Source organism: Tasmannia lanceolata, unplaced genomic scaffold, assembly GCF_043159265.1.
Source record: "Tasmannia lanceolata isolate RefF3 unplaced genomic scaffold, GAP_Taslan_0.1 ptg000007l, whole genome shotgun sequence".
Classification (NCBI taxonomy): domain Eukaryota; kingdom Viridiplantae; phylum Streptophyta; class Magnoliopsida; order Canellales; family Winteraceae; genus Tasmannia; species Tasmannia lanceolata.
In genome coordinates this window covers 12,335,068-12,353,240 of record NW_027518684.1, presented here as the reverse complement: position 1 = coordinate 12,353,240, position 18,173 = coordinate 12,335,068, and the positions used below count along the sequence as shown (strand labels likewise).

The 18,173-nt window shown below is 37.8% G+C and overlaps 4 protein-coding genes across 4 annotated transcripts; all 4 read left to right on the top strand.

Annotated features, from left to right (window-relative positions):
* Positions 1-279: 279 nt before the first annotated feature.
* Positions 280-3,070, top strand: LOC143880586 (citrate-binding protein-like). The gene is made up of 2 exons (XM_077383578.1): positions 280-555; positions 2,687-3,070. Exons 1-2 carry the CDS (start codon positions 280-282, stop codon positions 3,068-3,070), a joined length of 660 nt encoding a protein of 219 aa, XP_077239693.1.
* Positions 3,071-3,596: 526 nt separating this feature from the next.
* LOC143880989 (citrate-binding protein-like) lies at positions 3,597-6,077 on the top strand. Its single transcript, XM_077383963.1, has 2 exons — positions 3,597-3,994; positions 5,648-6,077. The coding sequence occupies exons 1-2, from the start codon at positions 3,725-3,727 to the stop codon at positions 6,035-6,037; spliced, it is 660 nt and encodes a 219-aa protein (XP_077240078.1). The 5' UTR covers positions 3,597-3,724; the 3' UTR covers positions 6,038-6,077.
* Positions 6,078-9,296: 3,219 nt separating this feature from the next.
* LOC143880988 (citrate-binding protein-like) lies at positions 9,297-11,938 on the top strand. Its single transcript, XM_077383962.1, has 3 exons — positions 9,297-9,534; positions 10,458-10,609; positions 11,495-11,938. The coding sequence occupies exons 1-3, from the start codon at positions 9,414-9,416 to the stop codon at positions 11,876-11,878; spliced, it is 657 nt and encodes a 218-aa protein (XP_077240077.1). The 5' UTR covers positions 9,297-9,413; the 3' UTR covers positions 11,879-11,938.
* Positions 11,939-12,542: 604 nt separating this feature from the next.
* LOC143880585 (citrate-binding protein-like) lies at positions 12,543-15,012 on the top strand. Its single transcript, XM_077383577.1, has 2 exons — positions 12,543-12,812; positions 14,623-15,012. The coding sequence occupies exons 1-2, from the start codon at positions 12,543-12,545 to the stop codon at positions 15,010-15,012; spliced, it is 660 nt and encodes a 219-aa protein (XP_077239692.1).
* The last annotated feature ends 3,161 nt before the right edge of the window (positions 15,013-18,173 follow it).

Genomic DNA, 18,173 nt, shown 5'->3' with positions numbered 1-18,173 from the left:
TTATATCTACTTAAATACATAAATTATAGTTCATGTACATTTCACTAAAATATTGGGCGGGTGGCGTAGGACGTGACCATGTAGTTGTTTGTGTCTGTGAAGTATAAATTATGTTTATGCAGAACTTGGCCTACTTGCTAGAGCCAGTGTGGATTGTCCTTCTCTAGAGATTTTCAATTTTTTCCCCACTTGACTATTATAATTCTTGTAGCTATTTGATCCTATTTGCGTTCTATATATTCTCTTAAAGGAGCAGGAGAAGAAGAATTAGAAGAAGAAATGGGTTCTTCTGGCTTTGTTTTAGCTCTTTTCTATATAGTCCTGCTCCACCTTGGCATCCAAAGAGCCAAAGGTGGGGTCAGTGGAGATCCTACGGACGGGTTCATCTCTCTTCCTCTCAATGCCTCTAACTTTGTCATCCAAAGACATTACGACGTGCCGGAAAATAAGCGATATAGCTTCATCCATGGAGTCCACAGGCTCTGGGTTTACTCTACCGATAAGCCTCACACACCCACAAGCAAGACCGGACCACGAACTGAGATCCGCATACATGTAAACCATCTCTAAAACTCTGCATCTCTACTTTTGTTTTTGTTTCAATCGTGAATATATTGCTGTGATGGGTGAGTCCAACACCTTGTAGGGAGTTCCCGGACTCACCCAAGTATGTTGATACCTTGAACAAGTGTTGGGCCCTAATCATGGCCTCAACTCTAAAATTTGAACTGGATTTTCAGTGGAGATGTTGAACCTCCTTGAATAACCCAATATTTGGGTATAATCATATATACGATTAATTGTTTCACATGATCGAGACTAAGTCGACTAGTACGTCACCCCTCACTGTTTTTTGGGTGAAGTCACGATGAAACAATATCAAATCATATATGCATGTGGTCTTATTTACAAATAACTGTTATAAGAGGAATGCTAAACTGAAGGGCGATCTTGCAAAAAAGGAGTTAAAACAATCTCTAATCTTATATGCGTGTGGTCTTATTTGCAAATAATATTTATAAGAGGAATGCTAAACTAAAGGTTGCCATTGAAAAAAAAACCCGGCTACAAGGGTAAACCCATTGGACCATCTCACCTTGAGGTGGACATGGTTCGGTTCGGTTTTGGCTTATACCCAGAACCGAACCATATATAATCGGTTCCCTGAAATTGGAACCAGAACCGAACCATATATGTTTGGAATCGAACCGAACCAGAACCATATATAATCGGTTCGGTTCGGTTCGGTTCTTGATTTACCAAACCTTCACCAAATGTAGATATTTTGCCTAATCGTGTTTATAATTGGTTCGGTTCAGTCTTGTTTATAAATGAACTACAAACACTAACAGGCACAAATTTGGGCAATGAAAATATTATATATGAACTACAAAGCAACACCTTAAAGAGGGGTGAATTAAAAGGGGGTGGGGTGATTTTATCAAATGGAGGCATTGGGTTTTAAGGTGAGGGTCGGCTCTCGGTTCTAGGATCTCAAACCCAGAACCGAACCGAATTTACACCGGTTCCAGAATTCCGAACCGGAACCGAACCATATAGATCTAGAACCGAACCGAACCGAACCAAATGTGCCGGTTCGGTTTGGTTCCCCGGTTTGAACCGGAACCATGTCCACCCCTAATCTCACCAATGCACATTTATTATTATTTTAATTTTAAATTCTTCTGTGCCTTTATTAATGTCCTTTGATGACATTGTTCAATGTGAGCGCCTCTGTAGCTCGTGTTTTTCTTTTCTTTTCTTTTGAATGGTTATGTAGATAAGTTGTTTATACATGTTACCATAATTATTATCGCACTAACAACAGCTTATAAATATAACTTGTTTATGTTACCATAAACAAGCCTTAGACAAGGTCGCCAAGATGATCCTAGAGTTTAATTATAATAATTTTCATGATCACCATATTCAAGAGGATATAAAAATCCTAGCAAGGACTGATTAAGGGTCCATTTCACAAGGCTTCTCATTTTCTCTCTTTTAAACCGGACGAAACTGCGGAAATGGGAGAATGAGAATCTCCATAAGCAACTCAGCATCCCTTTTTTTTTTTTTTTTTAAAAACATATTTTTTACTGCTTTAAATGTGGAATAGGGAGAAATGGATGTCTTTGGTAGGATTTGCCGAATGCCATCTACGCAATTATTTCCTTTTTGTTTTCTTTCCACCTAAAATATAAGATATTAACTAGAAATTATTTTTCTCCTATTGTTTATCTCTGCGAAACAACCAATTACTCCAAAAGCTTGAGCTGTTAGAGTTGTATTATTTAATCATTTATACTTCAGTACTTCCCCTCATGTGTGGCGGGTTTGCTGTACATGTGAATATTTCCTTTGGGTTTGCTGTACATGTGAATCTTTTAATATCAAGAAGTTGGCGGGTTTTGAACCCAGACCTGCCGTGAGGCAGTGCTCTGATACTATGTGAAACAACCAATTACTCCAAAAGCTTAGGGCCCGTTTGTTTTAGATTATGACAACCGATTGTGGAGTCCCCAACTAATTATTGGACCGAAAATTGCACTAAATTTGTGTCAAATAATCGGTTGGGGACTCCACAATCGGTTGTCATAATCTTAAACAAACAGGCCCTTAAGCTGCAAGACTTGGTATTATTTAATCATTTTTACTTCAAAATTCTTTGATAATTTGTTTGTAATAGGGCTATGATTATTCTTCCGGAGTGTGGCAATTCGAAGGGCACGGGTACGTGCCCAAAGGGACGTCTGGAGTGTGTATCATGCAACTCTTTGGTGCAAGTAGCCAAGCCACAACACTTGCCATGGTGGTATATAATGGTACACTTTCATATTACCTGAGCTCGGTCTTGGTTCCTCATATCTACGATCAATTGTTCCGCTTAAACGTCATCCATGATGTTGGTGCCGGAAAAGTTAGGGTTTTCATTAATGGTGTTCTAAAATTAGAGGCGAATGATCATGGGGGGACCTCTCATTACTTCAAATGTGGTGTTTATTCACAAAGGACGCCTTCCCACTACATGGAATCTCGTTGGAAGGGAATCAAAGTCCTTAAAAAAATGTGATAGAGATGAGGGGAACAAATCAAAACATGCATATGAAAGTTTGTTCTGTTTTATACTTGGCTTCTTGTGGTTAATGAAATAAATGGTGTTGTTTTGTAGTAAAGGAGATATTTGTGAAATTCGTTTCATTCTTTTCTCTCTGTCAGCCATTACAAACTTATATAATTAATCTCCATCAAGCTCACATCAACAGCCTAGTATATAGATCCTCCAGTTCTCCATAGCTATAAGCTTTTAGGGTATGTGAAACAACCAATTGCTCCGAAAGCTTACCCAAAAATTTAGGGACTTCCACTGCCACCGTTTCTTGTATTTGATTACATTTTTTTTCACATATGAGACAAACTGACATAGTTTTTTTTTTTTTTTTTTTGAAAGACAAACTGAGAGGTGAAAGTCTTAATTTTAAAGACGTGAACAAAAAATTATAGTTATTTGCCTTGGTGGACCAAATTGCACCAATAATTGACTAGGTTACCAAAATAAAATCTGACCATTCTCTCTGTCAGTTAAGAAATGAGGAAGATGAACTTCTTGACAAGGAGAATTCACTAATTGAACCCCTCTCTTCCACTTTTATCCTTCACTTTTCCTCCCCTTATACCATATCCATTTTCATCTATCTTCTCCTCTCTTCTTGAAGAGCAAGGAGAGATGGGTTCTTCTCTCTTAGCTGTTTCAATCTTCACTATTTTCCTTTGCATCTACCACAAAGCCATTGGTTCGGCCCCGTCTGATCCGACGGAAGGTTTTGTTTCCCTTCCACTCAACAGTTCTAACTTTCACATCCATAAACCTTGGAACTTGCCCGAAAACCAACGGTATAGATTCATTGATGGAATCCACTGGTTTTGGGTCTTCTCTACTGACAAGCCACCCTCTCGCAACAGCAACACCAACCCTCGCAGCGAGATTCGTATTCGTGTACATTTTCTCAGACTCTTCTAAGTTTCTTCATTAATTGCAACTGACTTATGGTAAAGTATACTTGAAAACTCGCTTGTTGGTATTACATTTTGTAGCTATCAACATAGTTACAAAAGTTTCTGAATAATTACAAAATTCGGGATTTCTAATGCCCTTTTTGAACTTTAAATGATCCTGAATAATTAAGATTTCTCTCTTTTTTTGTATGAAATGTGATTTTTCAAAACAGGAATTTTCCAAATAAGTTGTTGATTTCTCATATATTACTTGTAGATTTCATGAGAAATTCAAAATTATGGAATAAACATTCAAGTGAAAAGGGAGCTCACATCCTGATCTACCCAACATATACACTTAAGTATTCTCCTATTTGCTTTAATTTGTTGTCTCTTAATTACAGAAATAACTGTGTACATATATAACGATCCATCAAAACAATTATTCAAAATGGAAAAATTAAATGGGTGATATCATTGCATGTTTACTGCTGCATATTAGGTATTGTCATAGATAGGGCTGCAACAGGGTCGGGTTTTTCAAAACCCTAGCCCAACCCTGGAACCCATTATCTCGGCCCTGACCCGCCCTGACCCTGAGTCAGAGCCGAAAAACCTCAACCCATTGCCCGTCCTACAGGGCTCAGTGCTGGCCCTGGCCCACTCTGATGGGCCCTGATTGGGCTGGGCCGAGCCGGGCCGGCCCTAATTGACCCTAGTGCAAGTACCTGTTAAGAGTGCCAAAAATAAAGCAACCACTTATCATATAGAACAAAATGATCAATAAACAGAGAAAGGGAACAAAATAAGACAATATGAATTCAACAACATGACGGGCAACAGAGACAATTAATAATAATAATCTAAAAAAACATCAATCCAAGATAATAGAAAACATAAAACATAATGTCGGGCCGGGTCAGGGTACCCGAGGCATTAACCCAGAACCCGACCCGACCTGAGTCAGGGTCTAAAAAAATGAACCCTGACCCGCCCTCAGGGTTGGAAAATCCAGCCCTGACCCTGTTCGGGCTTAGGGCTGGTCAGGGCGGACAGGGCCAAACTTGCACCCCTAGTCATAGATATCCACCACAATGTTGGTTGGTTAATAAAGGAAGAACATGGATACCAGCCGATTTTCCAAAAAATAAAATAAAATAAAATTAATGTTTACTACGATTTTAATTACTGTACATAAAAGGATAAAAAAATAATTATAACAAATCAATTGTGAATTCCAAATGACCCTGAATAATTAGGATTTGTTCTATTTTTTGGATAAAATGTGAACTTTCTTAATTTAAAACCAGGAATATTAAAAAACTATATAAGTTGAAGATTTCTTATATATTATTTGTAAATCTCACGAGAAATTCAAATTTATTGAATAAACACTCGAGTGAAAAGGGAACTCACATGCTAATCCAGCACACATACACTTAGATAAATAAGCGCGCGAGCGCGCACAGAGACAAATGCACATGTTGTCAAATAAAAAACACACCCATATTTTTTCAAAAATTTCAAGACCACTTTCTAATCATTTTTAAAAATCTGTTAACTTGCCAATTTATCCGCGAATCTGGGCTACAACTTCTAATTCCTTGCAATATTTGAATCCCTCCATCATTAATTCTACTAACTGGTCTCCCAGGGCTATGACTATTCTTCAGGCGTATGGCAATTCCAAGGATATGGTTATGTTCCGAATGGGACTTCAGGCGTGTGTATCATGCAACTCTTTGGTGCAAAGAATGCCAACACAACACTGATGATGCGAGTATATGATGGTAAACTCATGTACTACAGGAGGGAGGTCCTGGTTCCTTATATCTATGATGAATGGTTCCGCTTAAATGTTATCCATGATGTTGGGGCCGGAAATGTTTCGGTTTTTATCAATGGAGTCTTAAAACTAGAGGTGAATGATCGTGGGGGGGCATTTCACTACTTCAAGTGTGGTGTTTATGCACAAGATAACGATTCCTACTACATGGAGTCTCGTTGGAAGGGAATCAAGGTACTTAAAAAATGTGATTTATAAATGGGATGCACCCATGAGTGTGACTTTTTTAAGTATTGTGGGGTGGTTACAAATGTGTATGATCTTGCCCTATAAGTGTAATATATGGTGTTTTTTTTCAATGGTAAGAAGGATTTATATTGTTATCTTTCTAAGGGCCCATCTTTTAATTGAGGCCATGTTGGCAACCATGAAAAGTTATTCCACGGAATAATCGAGGGCCCAACTATGTGAGAGGGTGTGAGAAGGAAGGAGGTGGAAAATGCTAGTCTATATGCATGAGCAATTCTAATTTTAATTTAATCACTAAATTAATTATAATCTCTTTCCCTATTAGCTAGTCTTATGCACTTTTTTATTGATTATAAAATCTTAAATTTTAAAACCATACTCTTAACTTTCCATTCTATAGAATATAGATAATTGTGGGATTGTGGTTTTGTTTTGATAGAGAGAAGTAATTAAACAAATGCTAACGAAGGAAAATGCCAAGGGGAGCAGTTATAAGCCAAAATCAATCTTGCCCGGTACCCCAACGAAGCGACAATTACGTCCTTTATTTACTCAAAACATCCAAAATTTTTTAGGAAGCAAACAAGGCTTGAAACTGTATATACGTTGGGATAATGTCTGGCCATGTCTTTTTAAAATGACCAATCAACTACACGCGAATGCGTGGGGCCCATCCGTGTGACATCTGGTCAACAGTTTGGCCCTATGTTTATAATGGGCCCACATTCAAGGGCGACCCATGCAAAAGTAACATTGACGAGATTGTTGTAATTATTTGATATGGGCCCAACAAGGGCGATGATTGACACTTTTTTACGTCAAATCACGTTATAAAGAGAGCGCATCCGTTTGTAATCCGTTGTCACAAAATGGTTAGGATCCTCTAATGACAAATGATTTTCTGGAAATGATATCGCACTAACTACAGTCTATAAATATAACTTGTGGATGTTACTATAAACAAGCCTTAGACAAGGTCGCCAAAATGATCCAAGGAGAGCCATATGACCCCAACACAAGTCTTAATTATAATAATTTTCATGATCACCATATTCAAAAGGATATAAAATCTTAACAAGGAATGATTAATGGCCCATTTCACAACGCTTATCATTTTCTCTCTTTTAGAGCGGACGAAACTGCGGAAATGGGAGAATGAGAATCTCCATAAGCTACTCCACATCCCTTAAAAAAACATATTTTTTACCGCTTTAAATGTGGCATAGGGAGAAATGGATGTCTTTGGTAGTTTTTCCGAATGCCATCTACCCAATTATTTTGTTTTTGTATTATTAGCACCTAAAATATAAGATTGAACTAGCGATTTTTTCTCCCATTATTTATCTTTGTGAAACAACCACTTACTACAAAAGCTTAAGCTGATATATAGACTGGTATTATTTAATCATTTATCCTTGAATACTTCCTCTCATGTGTGGCTCCTCTTTTTTGGGTTTGCCGTACATGTGAACCTTTTACTATCAACGAGTTGGTGGGTTTTGAACCCAGACATGCCGTGAGGCAGTGCTCTGATACCATGTGAAACAACCAATTACTCCAAAAGCTTACTGTTTGTTTTAGATTATGACAACCACTTGTGGACTCCCAACAAATTATTGGACCGATATTGTACTAAACTTGAGTCCAGTAATCGGTTGGGGACTCCACAATCGGTTGTCATAATCTAAAACAAACAGACACTTAAGCTGCAAGTGTTGGTGTTATTTAATCATTTTTTACTTTCATATTCTTTGATAATTTGTTTGGTATAGGGCTATGATTATTCTTCGGGAGTGTGGCAATTCGAAGGGCACGGGTACGTGCCCAAAGGGACGTCTGGCGTGTGTATAATGCAACTCTTTGGCCGGTGCAAGTGGCCAATGTTGTAACCTAAAATGGTTTAATGGCTCATGTCCATTATTTCCTTTGTAATTTAAAATGGATTGTTGTAACTTAAAATGGTTTAATGGTTCATGTCCATTATTTCCTGAAAGTTACAAATTCTCCATTCATTTCATGACAGTTATAAATTCTCTATTTATTTCCTGAACGTTACAAATTCTCCATTTAATTTTTTGGTGAAAAGACATGTCCATTCATTTTCTATAAATAGCAAACGAATTTCTCATCCAAGACACAATTTTTCTTCTGCAGAAAGAGTTGTTCTCTGAAAGAAAACTATCTTTTGATCATCATTTTGATATCAAATCAAATTTTCCAAATGTTTTCTCTGAGTGTGTTGATCTAAGTAAATTTCGATCGCGCCCAAGTTTGATAGTGCTAATCAAGCCTGGTTGGAAGTGTTGTATCTTGGGAAGCATTGTTCATTATCTTTGCACCATAGGCAGGAACAAATCGCTTTAAGGAGATTCGGTAAACCGTACCTCACTTCATTATTTGATTATCTCACTAACAATTCTTCTATACATTCCAATTCTATTAATGGTTTACAACAAATAGTGTGACTACGTACAACAGCCAAGCCACAACACTTGCCATGGCGGTATATAATGGTACACTTTCGTATTACCTGAGCTCCGTCTTGGTTCCTCATATCTACGATCAATGGTTTCACTTAAACGTTATCCATGATGTTGGTGCCGAAAAAGTTAAGGTTTTCATTAATGGGGTTCAAAAATTAGAGGCAAATGATCATGGAGGGACCTTTCGTTACTTCAAATGTGGTGTTTATTCACGAAGGACACCTTCCCACTACATGGAATCTCATTGGAAGGGAATCAAAGTCCTTAAAAAATGTGATTGAGATGAAGAGGAAAACAAATCAAAACATGCATATGAAACTTTGTACTATGTTGTATATACTTGGCTTCTTGTGGTTTAACTTGTTAATGAAATAAATGGTGTTGTTTTGCAAAAAAGGAGGTGAAATTCGTTTCATTCTTTTCTCTCTGTCAGCCATTACAAACTTATATAATTAACTCCATCAAGCTCACATCCACATTCTTTTCTCTCAGTCAGCTATATATATATAGTATATAGATCCGCCAGTTCTCCATAGCTATTAGCTTTTAGGGTTTCTGAAACAACCAATTGCTCCGAAAGCTTACCCAAAAATTTAGACACTTCCACTGCCACCGTTTCTTGTTTTTTATTACATTTTTTTTCACATATAAGACAAACTGACATAGTTTTTTTTTTTTTGAAAGACAAACTTTCCGAAACACCTGAAAGTCTTAATCTTAAAGAGTGGAACAAAAAATGTGATCATTCTCTTTGTCAGTTTGTAAATGAAGAACATGAACTTCTTGACAAGGAGAATTCACTAATTTGAACCCCTCTCTTCGACTTTTATCCTTCACTTTTCCTCCCCTTATACCGTATCCATTTTCATCTATCTTCTCCTTTCTTCTTGAAGAACAAGGAGATGGGTTCTTCTTTCTTAGCTCTTTCAATCTTCACTATTTTCCTTTGCATCTACCACAAAGCCATTGGTTGGGCCCCGTCCGATCCGACGGATGGTTTTGTCTCCCTTCCACTCAACAGTTCTAACTGTTGACTCTTTATGTGAAAAGAAGTCTTTTTGTAATTCAAACTTACAATGGGGTGTTTTTAGTAATTTTATGTATGCTTTTGGGCTTCCCTCCAAAAAGACTAAAGTCATGAGAAAACTTTAGTCCTAGATGGGAAGTGTAAGAGGATGAGAGTGGCCATATATATACTTTCACTCTCTTAACCTTGTAAATGAGCAAGAGGTTATGGGGATCCTACGCGCACGGATCGCCCACTTGGGTCCGGTGGGCTTTTGATCTTACCACACACGCGCGCCGCCCGGCCCGGCGCGGCTCAGCCGCGCGCGTGGACCTAATTCTTTTCTTTTTCTATTATTTATTTTTCCTTTTAACGGTCAAGCATTTATTTATTTTGTTTTAATTCTTTTTTTACCGTTTGAGATTTCTTAATCGTGGTTTAGTGACCGTTTGGAAAACGTCTCTCACGCACTAAAAGAGTGAGACGTTTCATCATAACGGATCGATTACCTTTCTATATAAATCGGTTTTAGAGAAAACAGAAGATCATCCTTGACGGATTCTTCTTCTGCTCTTTCTCTTCTCTGGCTTTCTCTCTGGTTTTCTGCTCAAGGCTTTTGGCAAATATAAGCAAGTTCTTAGGCATCTGGGCTGCGTGAGTGCACACCCCTGGAGCGAGAGTTGTTGTATCCTGGAGGCATACGCCGAGACGCCCATCTGCACCGTTGATTCGTCATAGTGGGGGCGAGATTTACCTTAAGGACAACGAAGATTCTTCGTGCCTCAACTCGATAAGTGATCTAACGATTTATTTTTCCTTCACAGATTATTATTGCAGAAAATAGTATTAGTAATCTCTGTCTTCAAGTTGTGAGATTAATTTCTTATAAGGTATTTTTCGAATCCTAAATTACAGATTTGCACATCAATTTTTTCTAACACTAACTTTCACATCCATAAACCTTGGAACTTGCCCGAAAACCAACGGTATAGATTCATTGATGGAATCCACTGGTTTTGGGTCTTCTCTACGAACAAGCCGCTCTCTTGTAACAGCAGCACGAAGCCTCGCAGCGAAATTCGTATATTACTTGTAGAGTTCATGAGAAATTCAAAATTATGGAATAAACATTCAAGTGAAAAGGGAGCTCACATCCTAATCTACCCAACACATACACTTAACTAATCTCCTATGTGCTTTAATTTGTTGTCTCGTAATTAGAGAAATAACTGTGTACATATACGGATCCATTAAAACACTTATTCAAAATGGAAAAATTAAATAGGTGATATCATTGCATGTTTACTGCTACATATTAGGTATTTTCATAGATATTCAACAAAATGTTGGTTGGTTAATATAGGAAGAACATGGATACCAGCAGATTTTTTTTATTGTTTCTTTTTAAACATAATGTTTACTACCATTTTAATTACGGTACATAAAAGGACAAAAAAATAATTATAACAAATCAATTGTGAATTCCAAATGACCCTGAATAATTAGGATTTGTCCTATTTTTTGGATAAAATGTGAATTTTCTTAATTTAAAACCAGGAATTCAAAAACTATATAAGTTGCCGATTTCTTATATATTATTTGTAAATCTCACGAGATTAATTTCAAACCAGGAGTTCGAAAACTATATAAGTTGCCGATTTCTTATATATTATTTGCAATTCTCATGAGAAATTCAAATTTATTGAATAAACACTCAAGTGAAAAGGGAACTTACATCCTAATCCAGCAAACACATACGCTTAGATAAATAAGTACATACGCACGCCCGCGCGCACACTCACACGAATGCACATGTTGTCAAATAAAAAACACATCCATATTTTTTCAAAAATTTCAAGACTACTTTCTAATCATTCTCAAAAGTCTGTTAACTTCCCAAATTATCCGCGAATCTGGGCTACAACTTCTAATTTATTTGAATCCCTCCATCATTCATTCTACTAATTGGTCTCTCAGGGCTATGACTATTCTTTGGGCGTATGGCAATTCGAAGGATATGGTTATGTTCCGAATGGGACATCAGGCGTCTGTATCATCCAACTCTTTGGTGCAAGTGGCCAATCTACAACACTTGCCATGGTGGTATATAATGGTACACTTTCATATTACCTGAGCTCGGTCTTGGTTCCTCATATCTACGATCAATGGTTTCGCTTAAACGTTATCCATGATGTTGGTGCTGGAAAAGTAACGGTTTTCATTAATGGGGTTCTAAAATTAGAGGCGAATGATCATGGGGGGACCTCTCATTACTTCAAATGTGGTGTTTATTCACAAAGGACGCCTTCCTACTACATGGAATCTCGTTGGAAGGGAATCAAAGTCCTTAAAAAAAAGTGATTGAGATGAAGGGGAAAAGAAATCAAAACATGCATATGAAACTTTGTACTGTGTTGTATATACTTGGCTTCTTTTGGTAATGAAATAAATGGTGTTATTTTGCAGTAAAGGAGGTGAAATCCGTTTCATTCTTTTCTCTTTGTCAGCCCTTACAAACTTATATAATTAATCTCCAACAAGCTCACATCCACAACCTAGCTATTATTTATATAAAAAAAATCCTCCAGTTCTCCATAGCTGTAAGCTTTTAGGGTTTGTGAAACAACCAATTGGTCCGAAAGCTTACCCAAAAATTTAAACACTTCCACTGCCACCATTTCTTGTATTTGATTACATTTTTTTCACGTATAAGACAAACTGACATAGTTTTTTTTTTTTTTTTTTGAAAGACAAACTGACAGAGGTGAAAGTCTTAATTTTAAAGATTGGAACAAAAAAATATAGTTCTTTGCCCTTGGTGGACCAAATTGTACCAATAATTGACTAGGTTACCAAAATAAAATCTGATCATTCTCTGTCAGTTTGTAAGGAGGAACATGAACTTCTTGACAAGGAGAATTCACTAATTTGAACCCCTCTCTTCCACTTTTATCCTTCACTTTTCCTCCCCTTATACCATAAACATTTTCATCTATCTTCTCCTTTCTTCTTGAAGAACAAGGAGATGGGTTCTTCTCTCTTAGCTGTTTCAATCTTCACTATTTTCCTTTGCATCTACCACAAAGCCATTGGTTGGGCCCCGTCCAATCCGACCGAAGGTTTTGTTTCCCTTCCACTCAACAGTTCTAACTTTCAGATCCAGAAACCTTGGAACTTGCCCGAAAACCAACGGTATAGATTCATCGATGGAATCCACTGGTTTTGGGTCTTCTCTACCGACCAGCCGCTCTCTCGCAACAGCAACACCAAACCTCGCAGCGAGATTCGTATAAGTGTACTTATTCTCAGACTCTCCTAAGTTTCTTTATTGATTGCAACTGACTTGTTGTAAAGTGTACTTGAAAACTTGCTTGTTGTTATTACACCTCGTAGCTATCAACATAGTTACAAAATTTTCTGAATAATTACAAAATTCGGGATTTCTAATGCCCCTTTTGAACTTTAAATGATCCTGAATAATTAAGATTTCTCTCTTTTTTTGGATGAAATGTTATTTTTCTTAGTTAAAAAACAGGAATTTTCCAAATAATTAAGTTGTTGATTTCTCATATATTACTTGTAGATTTCATGAGAAATTCAAAATTATGGAATAAACATTCAAGTGAAAGGGAGCTCACATCCTAATCTACCCAACACATACACTTAACTATTCTCCTATGTGCTGTAATTTGTTGTCTTTTAATTAGAGAAATAATTGTGTGCATATATCAATCCACTAAAACAATTATTCAAAATGGAAAAATTAAATAGGTGATATCACTGCGTGTTTACTGCTGCATATTAGGTATTGTCATAGATATTCACCACAATGTTGGTTGGTTAAAATAGGAAGAACATGGATACCAGCCGAGTTTCAAAAGAAAAAAACATAATGTTTACTACCATTTTAATTACTGTACATAAAAGGATAAAAAAATAATTATAACAAATCAATTGTGAATTCCAAATGACCCTGAATAATTAGTGTAGGGAATTTAGCCGGGTAGAACTCGCCCCTAAAAGCTAGCTGTTAGAGGGAGGATGCCCATTTCCCATCACTTTTCTGATGTGGGACTATTTGCTTTTGCGTGGAACCCTAACAATCTCCCCCTCCACGCAGAAGCAATGTGGACAATCTAACCCCTTCACGCAGCAGGAACGTGGGAACTACGAGATCTTCCCCGAGGGATTTTTCCGTCCTCGGAGGCATACCGAGATCTTCCCCGAGGGATATTTCCATCCTCAGGGGCTAAATCGGGGTTACCACGTGCCCGGCTCTAATACCAGTTGTAGGGAATTTAACCGGGTAGAACTCGCCCCTAAAAGCTATCTTTTGAGGGCGAGTTCTACCCGGGTCCCAACAAATGGTATCAGGAGCTGGGGTGTGCTAACTCCTGGGAAGATCTCGGTAACCCCGTTATGCCTCCGAGGACGGAAAAATCCCTTGGGGAAGATCTCGTAGTTTCCACGTTCCTATTGCGTGGAGGGGCGAGATTGTCCACGGTGCTTCCACGTGGAGGGTAGATTATTGGGGGGTTTCACGTGAAAGCAAAATAATCCCACATCGGAAAAGTGTGACAATGTGGATGGGCTTATAAGGGAATGGGTTCCCTTCCCTTAATAGCTAGCTTTTGACGGCGAGTTCTACCCGGGTCCCAACAACTAGGATTTCTCCTATTTCTTGGATAAAATGTGAATTTTCTTAATTTAAAACCAGGAATTAAAAAACTAGATAAGTTGCCTATTTCTTATTTATTATTTGTAAATCTCACGAGATTAATTTAAAACCAGGAATTTGAAAACTTTATAACTTGCCGATTTCTTATATATTAGTTGTAAACACTGACGAGAAATTCAAATTTATTGAATAAACACTCAAGTGAAAAGGGAACTCACATCCTAATCCAGAAAACACATACACTTAGAGAAATAAGTACACACACAAACGCACATGTTGTTAAATAAAACACGCATCCATTTTTTTTTCAAAAATTTCAAGACGACTTTCTAATCATTTTCAAAAATCCGAGAATCTGGATTACAACTTCTAACTACGTGCAAAATTTGAATCCCTCTATCATTCATTCTACTAATTGGTCTCCCAGGGCTATGACTATTCTTCGGGCGTTTGGCAATTCGAAGGATATGGTTATGTTCCGAATGGGACATCAGGCGTGTCTATCATGCAACTCTTTCGTGCAAAGAATGCCAACACAACACTGATGATACGAGTATATGATGGTAAACTCATGTACTACAGGAGGGAGATTCTGGTTCCTTATATCTATGATGAATGGTTCCGCTTAAATGTTATCCATGATGTTGGGGCCGGAAAAGTTTCAATTTTTATCAATGGAATCTTAAAACTAGAGTTCAATGATAGTGGGGGGACATTTCACTACTTCAAGTGTGGTGTTTATGCACAAGGTGACGATTCCTACTACATGGAGTCTCGTTGGAAGGGAATCAAGGTACTTAAAAAATGTGATTTATAAATGGGATGCACCCATGAATGTGACTTTTTTAATTTAAGTATTGTGGGGTGGTTACAACTGTGTATGGTTTTGTCCTGTAAGTGTAATAAATGGTGTTTTTTTTAAATGGTATGAAGGATTTATATTGTTATCTTTCTAAGGGCCCATCTTTTAACTGAGGCCATATTGGCAACCATGAAAAATTATTCCATGGAATATTCTAGGGCCCAACTATGTGAGAGGGTGTGAGAAGGAAGGAGGTGGAAAATGCTAGAAAAGTGTCAAGTGTGTGAAACTAAAATTTCCTATATATTTTAGATAGAATAGATATTAACACTATTAGAAACATCACGACTACATTATTAGCTAGTCTATATGCATGAGCAATTCTAATTTTAATTTAATCACTAAATTCCAATCTCTTTCCCTACACTTAAGCACTTTTTTGGTGATTATAAAATCTTAAATTTTAAAACCATGCTCTTAACTTTCCATTCTATAGAATATAAATAATTGGGGGATTGTCGTTTTATTTTGATAGAGAGAAGTAAACAAATGGACATGAAGGAAATGCCAAGGGGAGCAGTTATAATTAAGCCAAAATCAATCTTGCCTGTGACCCCAACTTAGCGACAATTATGACCTTTACTTACTCAAACATCCAAAACTTTTAGGAAGCAAACAAGGTTTGAAACTGTATATACGTTGGCTTAATGTCTGGCCATGTCATTTTAAAATGACCAATCAACTACACGAGAATGCACGGGCCCCATCCTCGTGACATCTGGTCAACGGTTTGGCCCTCTGTTTATAGTGGCCCCACATTCAACACCATGGCCACGGCCACGGCCACGGCCACGACCCAGATTTATTCCCGGTGTAGTAACGTGGAAGAACGATCGAGCTTTCATCTCCAACCTTAATTCGTGGCTGAAAAGGAGGCCGTGAAGATCTTCACAAGGACAAGTTATTGGCGTGAGTAGTCATCATGCTTGTGAGGAGAAGGTTTAATACTCTTGACCAAGGCTAACCCATTACTTGAACTTAGCATTAGTCCAAACCATTATTACTTGGACTTAGCCATGTAAAGATAGTTATGGAGATTGTCCTTTCATATGGTCTATAGTTCAGTAGAATCTGCATGACTAGAGCGCGAGATGGAGATGCCAACATCTTCTCCAAGTTTTCCCATATGGCCTTGGAGGAGGACAACCCAACAATTTGTGTGTGTGTGTATGTGAGAGAGAGAGAGAGAGAGAGAGAGAGAGAGGAAATGAGTGTGTTGGGTTCCACGCAGAAGAAAAGATCCCAAATGGATGTGGATGAGCTTATAAGGACTTGGAAATCCTCCCCTTGACGGAGAAGCTAGACCTCAGTAAGCCCGGTGTTCCCTTGAGGACAGAGAAAAATCCCTCGGGAAAGATCTTGTAATTCGCACATTGCTACTGTGTGGAGGGGGAGATTGTTGGGCCGAGGGCTTCACGCAAAAGCAAAGTTCCCACATTAGAAAAGTGAATGGATGTGGAGGGGCTTATAAGGACTTGGGCACCCTCTCCCTTAACGGTTAGCTTTTAAGGGCGAGTTCTCCCCTTAACAACTCTGACACCACTTCGTTGAAAATTGACAAACACAAAGAACACACTCAGCTTACGCGGTCGGCACAAAAGCTTACTTCGACGTTGTTCTTCTCCTTCCCTTCCTAGGTTGAAGAACCAGAAAGAATCACCTTGAAAAGAAACGGTCCAAATTTTCTTCCCTTGTCTTTTGGTCATGTGTTAGTCTTCTTTCAACAGGATTTTCAAAACTTCTACTTCGGCCTCCATGCATAGAGTGAAGAAAAAACAGCAAGTAAAAATGTGTTCATAAGGAACTTGATAAGCTCATTCAGAATTTGGTAACCCCATTTTGATATAGGATAACCCCAACCCCAAAGACTTGAAAACCCCCTTCCAAAACTCCAGTACCCTCGACCAATTCTAAGGGACTTGATAAGCCCATTCGTAAATTGGTAACCCCATTTGATACTAGATAACCCCAATCCAAAATACTCTAAAACCCCTTCCAAAACTCTAGTACCCTCGGCTAATTTTCAGGGACTTGATAAGCCCATTCGAAAATTGGTAACCCCATTTTGATACTTGATAACCCCAATCTCAGAGACTTGAAAACCCCATTCGAAAACTCCAGTACCCTCGGCCAATTCTCAAGGACTTGATAAGCACATTCAGAAATCGGTAACCCCATTTTTTATACTAGATAACCCCAATCCCAGAGACTTGAAAACCCCCTTCCAAACCTCCAGTACCCTTGGCCAATTTTTAGGGACTTGATCACCCCATTCAAAAATTGGTAACCCCATTTTTTATACTAGATAACCCCAATCATAGAGGCTTGAAAGCCCCCTTCCAAAACTCCAGTATCCTCGGCCAATTTTCAAGCACTTGATAAGCCCATTCGAAAATTGGTAACCCTACTTTTGAGAGTTACTAACCCCCTTCAAGAGAGTTGATAAACCCCTTCTGCTACAAAACCCCCTGCATATAACAGCTCTTCTAATGGCACTACAATTATGCTCATGATAGAAATAACAAAAGAAATGGATGTTGTTTTCATTAAATGTGTTTCATGTATTACATCCCAATTTGTGTATTACAAAAAAAATTTAAGTACATCAAAAAATATGTAGCCATCCATTCATGTCTTCCAAAAAAGTGAGTGAAGCCATTCATGCATTATCTCCAGATGACACCCTAAAATACAAACTGCTTAAACCCTAAACAAGATAAATCAGAAACAGATGAATGAAAAATAGTGCAAAACCCTAAAAAAGAAAAAGAAAAACAAAACCTAGATACAAAGAGATAGATGGTAAGAACTCAACATTCAAGTTTTCAAGATTTGCTAGCAACAATGGTCGCTGAACAAGGAGGAAAATAAAAAAGGTGATAATGGAAAAGTAAAAGTAGAGGGAAGAAGGAAAAAACAAGGTCAAAATGTGTTGTAAATGCCAAAGGGCATTTTCGTCCAACTTTTACTGACAAGACCTCTTTTGTCTAATTTTTGAAAAGCACGGGTCGTGTTGATAATTTCACCTAATGTTTGTCCCCATTGATAATTGTTCCTTTAATAAAGTGAGGAGTGCCCTCGTTAACATTTCCCTAAATTTTGATTTTTCCCATTCC